This window comes from Phoenix dactylifera, chromosome 5 (genome assembly GCF_051530095.1).
Source record: "Phoenix dactylifera cultivar Ajwa chromosome 5, Ajwa_hap1_PhDact_Kaust_v1.1, whole genome shotgun sequence".
Lineage (NCBI taxonomy): Eukaryota > Viridiplantae > Streptophyta > Magnoliopsida > Arecales > Arecaceae > Phoenix > Phoenix dactylifera.
This window is the reverse complement of record NC_143194.1, coordinates 31,552,144-31,565,810: the sequence shown is the minus strand read 5'-3', so window position 1 is coordinate 31,565,810 and position 13,667 is coordinate 31,552,144. Positions and strand designations below refer to the sequence as shown.

The 13,667-nt window shown below is 41.3% G+C and overlaps 2 protein-coding genes across 2 annotated transcripts; one reads left to right on the top strand and one right to left on the bottom strand.

The window, feature by feature from the left end:
- Positions 1–392: 392 nt before the first annotated feature.
- BAC2 (Mitochondrial substrate carrier family protein) lies at positions 393–5,519 on the top strand. Its single transcript, XM_008796812.6, has 2 exons — positions 393–1,041; positions 3,941–5,519. The coding sequence occupies exons 1-2, from the start codon at positions 790–792 to the stop codon at positions 4,634–4,636; spliced, it is 948 nt and encodes a 315-aa protein (XP_008795034.1). The 5' UTR covers positions 393–789; the 3' UTR covers positions 4,637–5,519.
- Positions 5,520–6,455: 936 nt separating this feature from the next.
- LOC103710890 (DnaJ/Hsp40 cysteine-rich domain superfamily protein) lies at positions 6,456–10,066 on the bottom strand. The gene is made up of 4 exons (XM_008796814.6): positions 9,829–10,066; positions 9,635–9,698; positions 8,049–8,145; positions 6,456–6,751 (listed from the first exon to the last, which is right to left on the bottom strand). Exons 1-4 carry the CDS (start codon positions 9,961–9,963, stop codon positions 6,673–6,675), a joined length of 375 nt encoding a protein of 124 aa, XP_008795036.1. The 5' UTR covers positions 9,964–10,066; the 3' UTR covers positions 6,456–6,672.
- Between the last annotated feature and the right edge of the window lie 3,601 nt (positions 10,067–13,667).

The window sequence follows — 13,667 nt, the reverse complement described above, 5'->3', positions numbered from 1 at the left end:
CCATAACAGCTCATTTATAAAAAAGTCTTTCAGCGTGACAGCAGAGCAAGCTTTTCACAACTAGTTCCAGGTACCACGCAAAGCGGCCGAATCGCCAAAGACGTGTCACCACTCACCACGTGTCCGTTCCGGCTTGACAGCGACAAAGCCGCATGTTTTATTTTTTCCTCCTGCACTCCCCGGCGGACCACGTGAGCTCTCTCTCTCCTCCCATGGGACATTGGGACCACGCCGCCGCTGACGCCTGTCGTCGTCCGTCTCCTCTCCTTTCCAACGGCACGCTACTGCCTTAGCTCCTTCACGCTTTGAGTCATGATGCCGACTTCATTATTTCTAACCCGTCCGCCAAAATTCCTTATTATATTACTATTGCCGCTTTTACCGAAGAAAATAGAGCCAACAACGGCCAACATACCCACGATTCCAAGCCAATGGCCGAGATATGCGCCCGTGGCCTGGCCGCGCAAATCGCCGCCCTCGGAACCGAGCGTTTGGCCGTTTCCTCCGCGCCCCCGGCCCCACCCTGTACCGCGCGGGCGTCTCCCAGCCCATCAAATTAGATCTCTCGGGACCGATGACCATGCCCGCGGGTCTCTCTTCCTCCCTCGAACCGCCCTCCTCGCTCCTTCTCTTTCCAAAGCATAACTCCCTCGCAGGTTTTAGCTCCATCTCTCTACTTTTTTGTCTTCCTAAAATATTATAATTATATAAGGGGGGAGAAAGAGAATTTGGTTTGGTATTTGGTTATATTGGTGGGGTTGGGAGGGAGGAGCTGTGGAATGTGGGGCGATGGAGTTCTGGCCGGAGTTCTTGGCGAGCAGCTGGGGAAAGGAGTTCGTGGCGGGAGGGTTCGGGGGCATGGCCGGGGTCATCTCCGGACATCCCCTCGACACCCTCAGGATCAGGCTGCAGCAGCCCGCCTCTTCCATCGACCGCCGCCCCATCTCCGCCGTCGGGCTCCTCCGCAGCATCGTCGCGGCGGAGGGCCCGGCGGCGCTTTACCGAGGCATGGCCGCCCCCCTCGCCTCCGTCACTTTCCAGGTACGTAGATCCTTCCACGTCGTCTTCTTACTATCCATTATTGTTATTCTTTTCTCTTTCAGATCGAAAAAGGAGTTGAGGTGCGGTTTTCTTTCTTTTTTCAGTCCCAAGATCGTGTAAAGAATCGTGTTGATACAAAACCATACCGCTAATTAAAGAAAAGAAGTAGATCATGAGTAAAGAAATGAATAAACAGAGGAATAATAAACGAAGAATTTAAGGATTGCATCCAGGTATTCGGGAAAAAGGGCATCTCGAACACTATTTTGCTTTTGTTGGAATATGCTGCCTTAGTTTCTCTGCTCGGGGGAATTTGAAAAAGGTCGATTAGAGGATCCCAGCAAATGGCAAATTTAAGAGATACGATCAATGGTTTGGTAGGATCGACATAATATTGTTCTAGGACGCTATAGCTTAATAATAGACATAGAAATAGAAGTCCAATCATGAAATGTAGTAATCTGGAACATTACCTAGGCATGCACAAATTTGCAGACACAATCTAAGCAATTCTATGTTCCATATTACTATTGCGGGCATGAATTATTTTCGTTGAGCTCCTCCTAATTCAATTAAGATTAAGGCCTCGGTAAGATAAAACATTGCAGTTAAGCTTTTGGTTCATTCTCCTAGAAGTAAAAAGAAAGAAGAATAATTGCGGTAACATGGAGGATATGACTAAAAGAAATCAATGCCGGCCTGTTGCTTTTCAAAATACTTGGTTTCATAATGCTGACTTTTTCTTTTCCCTTTTTTCCCTCAAAAATTAATCTTTTTCTTTAACACTATATAGTAACTACATTTATGTCATTTTGGCTCATGTAAAGAATGGCCTGCTCGTAGTGGAACCGCCAGTAACATGATAAAACTACTTCTAGATAAAGGAAGATGTAGTCTGCAATTATTTTCTCTGCAAAGAATATTTCAGCCCGCGTGCAGTTCCTCATCCTTGCTTCTTTTGACATATCCAGTATCGTGTAAAGAATTTTCAGTTAAACTAAATTTTTTATCATGGACCGACGAAGCAACTTCTTAAAACCTTTTGAGAATACATTTGTGGTCATTTGTTGAGATAGTTTAAAAATATAGCAGTTTCATGAACTGGCATCTGTGATAAACAGGCAGTCTGCTGTTGACACTCAGTGAATATCCTCTGAGATAGTTATATATATCTCTGTGTGTGTGTGTGTGTACAACACTGAGGATCACATCCAAGCGAACCTAAACAGAGAAGCCCCACATGATGTTGTCTCTGTTGGAATTTTAGATTCTTGATCGAAGAATTAGAAAGCTCCTCCAGTACTTTTTTCCCTTGTTGGAATACACTACTTTAGATACTGTGCACGTCATATTATAATAAGTTTCTGATAACCTTCCAATAGAGTTGCTTTAGAGGTTCCCATACAGAATCTGGCATCAAAACCCCTTTTTAGAAAGTAATGTAGCAGAATGATTCCCTGAGCAGAGAACTGTCAGAGGACCATCTATGAAAGTCAAATTTAGAGTAGTTAGGAATATTATGTTTGTTTTCAGTTTAATGAACACAATCAAGCCAAGCTCTTAAAATTATTGAAGAATACTGACTTGTTTGTTTCACAATATGCTAGAAGTTACAATCTGCTGTTTCTTTTTTGAACATTGGATTGCCTTGTGATGGTACCATAAATTCAAAACAAGTACTTGAGTTATAGGAATACAGATGTAGATGGCATGTCTTGTTTTCTTTCTAGAGGACATTTCAACTTTTAAATCAGGTATGTTGCTTTTTGTGCTTCCATTTATGTACCAAATTGCATGAAGATTTTCTGCTTGATGTTCATGTGCCATCATAGACCAACAAGGCGATTAGAGACCAGAGGGCCTACTGATCAACCATGGCATATCAGAAAATCTATGGCTATTGGTTGTGATAGTCTGATGAAAAGGCAAGTGTGTGCCATATTGCAGTCTGCTTTTGATGCTCAGAGCAACTCCCCTGCATGATGGAATTAGATACAGAGGCAAGTTGGTGATAAATTTGCACTGAGTTATTTAACTGACGACTCCATATTATTGATAGGAGACGAAGTTTGAAAAAAAAAAAAATTGAAGTAAAGATAAACAGGAGAGCCCCACCAATTCTTGGTTTTGTAGTCATTTCATACTCAAGATTCTCTGCACATAAACAGAACATTATATTGATTCACTGATTAATATTCTTGAATCTATGGATTATAAGTTGTAGCAGTAGAATAATGCTCCTGGACATAAAGAGAAGACATGCTTACAAGTTACTCAAAGCAATGATTATGACATATTAGAATGAAATATTGTCAAAGGTTCCGAGGTTCATATTTGCAGGCCCATTATGGACTGCACCATGCCAAACTTTCAGTTTTGAAATGAGATATAGCATCTGCAGGGGCACCTGCGAGCAGTAATCAGAGGAACCCAAACATGCCAGTGCCACCCTTGACATTGCAAAACAACTTAGATTTTTATGGTTACCTACTGAAATAGGTCCAGATGGAACTATTACGTAATATCTAATCATAAAAAATCTGGAGCAGCATGGTTGTTACCATTTCAAACACACTTCATTAACATATGCACATAATTGTGTACTTGCTATGGAAACTTGCTCTTCATGCTTGTGGTTTCTTCAGGTTAGGTTTTAGGTCATCAAAACTATGAAGTAGAACAGCCATATATGTGGAACCATTACAAGCTCTGATACCAATGATGTGAAAGTGATCTCATGAATTTTGCCACATTTATAAAAAATAAAGTGCTAGGACATACACATTTGGAACCCCAAACTACCTTTTCTATCATGCAATTCTTTCAGCTTCATTATTTAGTAGATAAGAATGTGTGCAATCGAGATGCTTTTTCCGATTCAGGCTTTTTCTTGTTGCAGAATGCTATGGTCTTCCAGGTGTTTGCAGTCTTGTCAAGAGCTTTCGATGCAAACAACATGAACGAACCTCCATCATACAGAAGTGTTGCACTAGCTGGAGTTGGAACAGGTGCTATTCAGACATTGCTGTTAAGCCCAGTCGAGCTTGTAAAGATACAACTTCAACTAAGGATGATAGGGAACAAGCGTCATGGAAGTCCTCGCCTAGGGCCAGTTGGCATGGCCAAGGAAATTTTAAGAAAGGAAGGAATTCGGGGTTTATACCGAGGCCTGTCCATCACTGTTCTCCGTGATGCGCCTTCACATGGGGTCTACTTCTGGACCTATGAGAATGCTAGAGAGCAGCTTCACCCTGGCTGCCGGAAAAGTGGTCAGGAAACCGTGGGAACAATGCTTTTTGCTGGGGGGTTGGCAGGAGTGGCCAGTTGGGTCTGTTGCTACCCATTGGATGTGGTAAAATCCAGACTTCAGGCACAATCAGCGCCTCAGGGAGACCAACCACCACCAAAGTACCGTGGCATTGTTGATTGCCTTCGGAAGAGTGTGCAAGAAGAAGGCTTATCTGTGCTGTGGCGCGGATTGGGAACTGCCGTCACCCGGGCCTTTGTTGTCAATGGTGCCATCTTCTCTGCATATGAGTTGGCTCTAAGATACTTGGTTAATAACAACCAACCAATCATGATGGAGGAGAACTGAGTTTGCTCATTGCAAGTCAAAAGAGGCCTCCATTATACTCATTTTAGCATTGCTACATGACTTCACCTTCGTATGTTTCTCCAAATATATCATTACATGGTTGTTATTGTGAATAAGTGGCTCAGATCATTTATTAGTTTGATTTTATTCTCAGATCTTACTGCAGTATATTGAACCCCCCTGCTGTGTAAATTATTTGGAGAATTGCTGCACCTCTCATTTTACATCCATGAGATGTGACAGACTAGGTCTTTCGCAAAAATCTCCTTCTGTACTGCACGAGCTTTAACAAAATAGAGGTCCTTCCTCATTGGATTGCCACATACTGAATACAGGCAGCTGAGTTACAAGGACGGCTTCCAGTCATTTGCAGTCATATGACATCTTATAAGATGTTGAGGTTGCGCCTTATTTGAGCTATTTGGACGGGAGCAGTCATTTAGTTGGATGGCACACAACTGGTCTTTTAAGAATTTTCAGAAACTCTTCTGCTTGCAGTACGTTTTCTCGTCTTAGCTATACCTGAAGCTTTCTGAGGCATCGATGCAAAGGCTAATAGCAATCCTAATATATATCTAGGGAAGCTTAAAGCCCTCTCTCAGTTGACTCGCCTGAGGCCTGAAGCTCTTTCTATACAGCTTAAGACTGCTAAAGCAGAAAAAAATGAGAAGCCCAGAACTCTCCTTTGTATCAGTAGACAGACGAGTTGAAATTTCAGCCAATACCTGTAACTTGACAAAATCTGAACCTGTCTGCTGCTATTAGGACTCGGTTAATTTTAGGTGGGTTTGGATTATGATGGTGGTCACTGGCCATATATAAGTTAGACCGTTTGTACTGAATTCTAATGTTATCTCTCTATATTCATTTAGAGCTGTTGGAATCGGTGTCCATTTGGTTGTCATGCCTGCAGGCAATTTCCAGGATGAGGGAATCAGTTAAATTGAGGGCATGTTTGGGTGGAGGGAGTTGGATTATAGAATGGAAATGCGAATGAGTATCTCTTATTTCAGCCATTTAGTTGGAAGAAATCTCGTTTCCATTTCGATTTCGGGAGGGAATAAAATACCCCAAGTCCCCAAAACCCAAATTCTATTCTGCTTTAGCATTCAAATCCCAATCCAAGATCATGATCACAAACCAAATGTGTCAGAAGATATGGCTATTTCTATTTTGATTCGGATTTCAGTCACAAACCAAACGGGCGCTCAATGCTAAAAAATCTGGAATACAGAAAGTATCCTGTCGAAATGAATTTGGGTGCCTCAAAATCCTAGGAAATCTGGAATACAGAAAGGTGGTGGAAGGGAGTAAGTCGGGAGGATCAGCCCGGCAATCCCGGAAATCTGGAATATAGAAATGAATCCTGAAAGGTGGTGGAAAGGAGTAACTCGGTAGGATCAGCCCCACAATCTTAAGAAATCCTGAATACAGAAAGTATCCTTTTCCAAACGAATTTTGGTGCCTCAAAATCTTTGGGATCGGTGGTCCATGCACGGCCTTCTACTTCTTTCCTCCACCTTTTAGCAGATTCCACTCCAGTGACAGTTATCCTAAAATCCACAAATATGTCATCGAAAGTTGGAAAGAGGAGAAGAAATAATCTCTAGTTAGTACTCCGAGTCTGTAAGATTTTCATCAGCCTTTTCTAGGTTGATTTCAATGGCCGGCTCATATGAGAAACTAGGAATTTAACTAGAAGTGGTCTTGTCCTCTAATAATGTGCAAAACTAGCACAGGAATAAATTTAAATGCTATACATTTGTTCATTTGCTTGATAGCATAATGCATCGCTGATAGGTGTATCACAAGCCTGAAATTATAGATAGTCTGGAAGCATGTTATATCTCTAACTGAAACAATTTGCCACCCTTGTTTCTGAAATTTTTACAACAAATACTAATGCCAACCCTGCAAAACATAATGCTGAGTAACAGAAGCATTCATTTTCAGAATTCAACACAACATATATGAGATGGAAAATTCCTTTGTATCTAAGGAACATGTGAAAATATGAAGCATTTTTTTAACAACAACTAGTCATCAAAGGAGCTCAAGAAACCGCCCAGAAAGCCCGCTCCGTTGCAATTCCCGCATAAGATTTCCCGCTTGCCTCTGGAAAAATAAAACACAATAAGCATCAGATGCAAAATAGAGTCCATCTAACTAGGCCGCAGATTAACTTCTCCTCCAACCAGTGTAGTCACATGCGTAGTCATGATTGTTTGTAGGAAAAATGCAACACCTGAAATCTTGTAACTGTAAAAGTGGATTGGTACAGAATGTTTGATGCACAGGCAAGACTTGCATGCAATGTCTAAATATTTGATGGCGCGTGAATGCAAACTGAAGCAGCATCCTAGCTAGCCACCATTGTCTTCTTAAATAGGTGCAAAAATAACAAAGCATTCTCAATTTTGTTAAATTAATGGGCATGACAAAATGTGTTAAGCTTGCCATAGAAGTCTAAAGCATCTGCTGATCTAAACCCAGGATCAAAGATTTATGGTACCACATTACAAAAGTAATAATGCTTGAGAGTAGCTTTTTGCAAGGTGAACAAATCTAGTCCAGAGTGCAGTGCCCAATTTTATCAAATATATGAAGAAAGCACTGCTCTAACCAATTTCCTTAGGCTTCAATAATTATTGTGTTAAGAGCCTAAGTTGGGGGCGATGCATTAACACCATGGAATAAGCAACAAAGTACAGTAGTATAATTGGTAATGTGATATTTCATTTTGTAGGTGCTCAACATATATGAAGTACATCTAAGCTTAATCTTGACACTAATCAACTTTAAACTATAAGAAATCAGCTGCTGACAGAGAAGTTAGAAAGGTTTGTAGGGAATCTATGTTTCTTTCACCCAAATGGGCAAAAACATACTTAATTAAGCAGACATACAAACTTTGTTGAGTGGTTTATGAGAGAGAGAGAGGAGATAATGGTAAAAAAATAGTCTTAGTCCCATTTTGATTGTGGCACCTCCTACTGTGCTACTAATGGGAGGGGATGCAGATATGGACCTCGGAGACTTGCAGGATGGATGCACAATGTTAACCCACTAATTCTTTTGAACAAACTAGAGCAATTACATCTGACCAGAGCCAATGATTTGACAACTTCATTAGCTAAGGGAGTTGATCAAAAGCTATTTTACTATTGATATTTTTTATAAAAAAGTGGCCGACATAATGTTAATAAACATAAATAATATTATAATTATCGTGGAAAGGAAATCGGAAAGTCCAACAACATTATAGAGCACAATCTCCATTTTTGTGCATAATTTATTGAAAACAATCTTGAACAGTAGAAGAATTCAATAACTTCTTCAATAGGAAAGCCTTCTGATAAATTTAAAAACAATTAATAGGACTTAGAGTTAATAAATTTCTTTTATGGCATACCTGCAGAGCCAGCATAATGCACCTGCTTTGAATTGGCCATTGAAGTGATCAACAGAATTCACCCCAGTTCCTTTGCATTGTTTGCACAATACGATACCTGTTAATTTGAAAAAAAAAAATCAATAATCGGCATCGGAGGTCTTTTGTACCATGCCAAACAATATTAACACTTGCATTAAAAGATAATGAAGAACTTAGTAAGATAAGTGCGAAAAGGTTAATCCCAAATACTTCAAATAACATTTGGTAGTATGACTTTTAGTTTATATAATATCTTCACTGCACTACACTCTAGCCGCACAATAATGGGAAACACTTCAAGACAAGTCAAATAAATACCGTGATGATAAAAAGGAAGAGTTGTCCCACCCACTTGTAGTCTGTTATTTAACTTGATCCATCATATGCTGCTCTAGGGCTATCTTATCTAATTGTCTTATCCTTGACAAATGTTATAAGCAGAATTCACTTCCACAACAATAATTGCTGTTTTTTCTTTTTTTTCTTTTTGCCCCACATACATAGACATGTATTGCCAAAAAAAGCATGCAGGTTACAAGGACATTTTCAGGCAGGAAGGAGTATGTTAAGAATGCTCTTGCTGAAGCAATTTAGTTGCAGAGTAAACCTGTCTTGCATTCTCTTGTGGAGTGGAAGATAATGGAAATCACTTAATTAAAGAATTACATAAAATCTGCATTGAGACGATGTCATTTCATCAAGAAAGAAAGAGATGTGTATGGCTATTCTAAATTAACATATATTAAGAACATCTGAATACAAAAGATTCCAAATTTCAACAGAAGCATTAGCTGACTCCACATGTAACCATCAGCTAGTGCAGAAAAACAAATGCAACTGTTTCCAATGGTGTTTATCATCCTCACTCTTTTAATATATCTTTCACTTTAGCTCAATGTTTTACAAGGCCATGGATGAGGCTTTTCTAGACTATCTATGCAGTTTTACCCTTTGATGCCAATAATAGCAATGAAACTGAGCTTTATATCATCTCCTTTGCTACTTGATACAATGGAACATGGAACAGAGCCCTCGCTATTTTACTTTTGAGGATATGGATTCCTATTGTACCTACTCTATTGTTTATATAGCAATTAAAATAATATAAAACTTATAAAATGTAGCCTACTGAATATTTTTCAAAACCAGTAAGAAATCTCGAGAAGCACATCCCTGGATAGCGTGTTTGTGCATGAAGTACATATGTCACAGGCCAACTGAAAATTTATCCACCAATACATTTTTTTTAAAATAAATTACCTCTTTGTAGAGACCATAGAGGAAATTAGAGTTTGCAAAAGATGTCTCAACTCTTAAAAGAAAACTTATACTATACCGTTTACTAAAGGTATATTTCAGTGCCAAACTACATCACTTTTAACACAAGTAATATCGACATGCCATTAATTTGCATCTCAAAATGCCCATGAAAGTACCATCAATACATAAATCCCATATATACCAAAAGCAGCAGAAGAGGCAGATCAAATCACATCATGGTCCAATTCAATTCTAAAAGAGAAAAAGGAAAGCATAATAAATTTCCACAAATCAATTCGCATTACCATTCCCATCACAGTCAGCACAGACAATGCTATTCGGCTTGGTTCCTTGATTACTGTCAGAAGCCTGTTAAGGGAAACATAAAAGAATTTTTACAACATAATTATAACACATTAAAGCCTTTGAAAGTATCGCCAGTATTACTTAGAAATTACTAAGAGATCCCTATAAAGAAAGAGATAAAGGAGACTCTCACCTGGGCCTTGAGGGACTGAAAGCGGGAGCTGAGGGAGATAGCAACAGTCTTGTGGGCGAGAGAAGAGGAGGGGTTAGATGATTTGGTTGAAAAGGTGACGAGATTCACATGGGTGAAGCACACGAAGCTCGCCATGCCAAGGGGAGGGGATGAGAGGGGGAGGGGAGTCGGGCACTTGGTGGTCGGATTCGATGGGTGACGGAGAAGAAGATGAGGCCGAACTTTTGCCCCCTTCCGCCTGTCGATTTTAGCGCTGTCGGGCACGTGCAATGTGCGTGCGCTACTGGATTGATTGGGCGCGTCGATAAATACACTCCTCATTTTGGCTAGTACACATATCTCGTTTCACCCCATAGTTCTAACTAAGCAGGGTATGTTCATTAAAAATGCGAGTGCTTATATGTAGTCGGCGAGGTAAACCGGCTTCCTGCTTTTGGAGGCACAAAGTGTGAGACCTCGTGGACCCTACGTTAGGTTTTGGATAAAGTTTTTGAAAAAATACTGGAGGAATAAATAACATTGTTAGAGGGCGATTCGGCTATAATGATTGAGTGGATCAGGTGTGAGCATGTCAGGCCAGAATTATACTCATTAGTTTGGAATGTTTACAATCTATTGGAGGATCTCGACTCATTTGCAGTCATATGTGTACTTCGAGAGGTGAACAGTGCGAGACCTCGTCGGCCCTTGAATATACGTTAGCTTTTGGATAAAGTTTTGGGAAGAATACTGAAGGAATAAATAACGTTGTTAGAGGGTGATTTGGCCACATTGATTAAGTGGATCAGGTATGGGCATCTAGGCCAGATCTACACCCACTAGTCTGCATGTTTGTCATCTGTTGGAGGGTCTCGAGTCATTTGGGGTCGTACATGTACTTCGGAAGGCGAACAGTGCGAAACCTCGTCGACCCTTGAATATATGTTAGGTTTTGGATAAAATTCTGAAAAGAATACTGAAGGAATAAATAACGTTATTGGAGGGCGATTCGGCCACAATGATTGAATGGATCAGGTGTGGGCATGTCAGGTCAGATCTACATCTACTAGTCTGGAATGTTTACCACTTGTTGAAGAGTCTCGACTTATTTGGGTCGTACATGTACTTTGGGAGGCGAACAGTGCGGCAAACTAGATCGCCCGCCTCCTTCACAGCACATCATGCCGGAGCCTTTTTTTGGAGGCACTGACTCTATTCCGTGGGGACTAGCCCATGTTTTATATTTTGATTCCTCGTGGCGTACTCACACCTGAATGTCGTGAGTAGGGCTGGAAGTGGGCCGGGCCGGGTCGGGCCACACCCCTACCCAAGCCCGGCCCGAAATTATTTTCCGGGCTTCGGGCCGGGCTGAGGCCCGAACAATTTTACAGAAACACGGCCCAAGCCCGGCCCGAGCCCGGCCCGAGCCCGTTTGGGCCAGCCCAATTACGGGCCCGGCCTAGTTTACATGATTAAACAGTCAATTTTGTTGCTTTGAGCCAAGAGATTTTCGTACTGATAATTTTCCATGTATTCCATGAATGACAAGTTGGATGCCTGTAATGATCAAATAGGTTTTAATTCAGAAAACAAAAAATTACAAGAGGGCGCGTGCTGAAAGGAAAATTTGAATGAGAAAAGCCCACTTTCATCATAGTTGCTGTCTCCCCATGCATGATTTATGCAGTTATGCTTGGTCCAGTACGCCTGCTTCAAGCCATGGTTCTCACATCCCACAGGATGATTATAGTTGCAGGGCGTCCAGATATCAAACACCATGGACTCCATGGGTCTACAAATCAAGCCATTAATAAAAAAAACAAAAACATATTATTGTATTAAGCAATCTGGCATCGAGTGTAGCAGAACCAAGTAGGCAATAATATCCACAAGCAAACAATATACTTAGCTTAAATCAAGTTCATTAATTGGGTGGATTCTAGTGCGGAACAAACCGAAAAATTTCTCAGTCTCTTCTTCTTGTTTTGCAATGCCTGATACCTTGTTCTGTTTGTCAGTATCATGAATCAACCCAGCGACCGACGACGAGCCGACAAGAAGCGGAGAAACTGCTGGCCGAAGTAACTGCCGGCCGAAGTGTAATCAACCCAGCGACCGGCGACGAGCCGACAAGAAGCGGAGAAACCCTAGCTCCATGCCTCCGCCGCTCGTCCGCTCTGCGCCTCGGCAAATCCCAACAAAATGAAGAAGATCCCAACCAAAACGAAGAAGATTCATTCGTAAATGGAATCGTACCTCAAAACCTAGCTTCGCCGATGATAGGGTGGTCGGGACTCCTCTTCGCCACTTCGCCGAGCTTGGACGATCGACGACGACGACGACCGGAGAAACTCTAGCTCCAGGCGGACCACGCCTCGTCGCCTCCAGGTTCCACCGCTCGTCCGCGAGATGGCGACGCCTCTGCAAATCCCTCGGGCTGCAAATCCCTAATGGCAACTTGGCAAGTTGGCAACTCGGCCGCGATTCGGGCCATTAAGGCATTCGGCAGTCGGGCTGGAAATGGGCTCGGGCTTGGACGGGCCCGGGCCGGGCCAATGAAATACCCGAGCCCGGCCCGAAATAGAAATGGGCTGAATAATTAAGCCCGAGCCCGGCCCGAAATGCAGTGAGCCTAGCCCATAGCCCGGCCCGCGGGCGGCCCGACCCGATGGGCTTCGGGCCGGCCCGAGCCCACTTCCAGCCCTAGTCGTGAGACGCCGATACACAAAAAAATAATAATAATACTGTGTTTGGCATCATTATTATTTTTATTTTTTTAAAAAAATAAAAATTAGAAAATTTGTTCCTATTTTTTCTTAAATTTTGATGATAAAAGTATATTTGGTAGTTTTTTTTTTTTTTTTGACACTAGATGGAGGGAGGGAGCTTTTCCACTGGCTGCCTTATGATAGTCTCATGGATCCTTCTCCAATTAGACGTGTACAAAGGCATCGAGGAGAGAGAGGAGGTGGTGGGGTCATCAAGGTCAGAGGTGGTCTTGAGGTGGGAAGAGAGCCTTAGGAGGGAGCAGAGTAGGATGAGGCGAAAAATTGGAGGACAAGATGAAAGAAGAAAAACCTTTTTGATGAAGTAGGTGGGAGAGGAGCCGCCGAGGACAAAAAGAGAGAAATTGTGCAGGCCATAATTTCATAGCTCACAAAGTTGTTTTTAAAAATAATAAAAGTATAAAAAAATCACTTCCATTTTTTCAATAAATTATCAGAGATATTTTAAAAATAAAAATAAAAATCAAACTTTGCATCAGATTTCATGTTTTTTTTTCGAAATAAAAAAGTGAATAAAAGCAAGATCAGGAAAGTGGAGTGCCCTCTCGTCGCCTTCTCGCTTTCTGCTTCATCCTATGGGAAAGGATGCATCTCTTTTTATCTCGACGACCCTATTGTCAACTTTTCTTTTGAAGCTTTGATCTCATATATGGTACATAAAAATTTAGTTGAGAATAAGACATGCTAGCTTCTAAATTCTTGGTCCTAATTTTTAAGCATTGGATTCATCAAATCGAATTTTCTTCTCTCAAAATGTTTCTTTAATTATAGCGAATGGACTGAATTTTTTTTCATTTCATTCCCATGATTCCCACTTGAACCAGTACAAAATTATGGTAATTTTTGCACCGGTATCCAAGAGCAGAACAACAAATTTAGAATGCAGAGCAGGGTGATACATATCAAGAAAGGTTGTGGATAGAACCATCCAGGAGCTTTAGGGCTCCTTCGACTCATAGACTTCACCAAGACATTGAATAAAGTTAGCAAGTTGATGGTCAGAAGAGGCATGGGGTGGGATTAAGGTATATCTTACTACCAGTCTTTTCTCATTTTAAATTTCATGTGGCATTT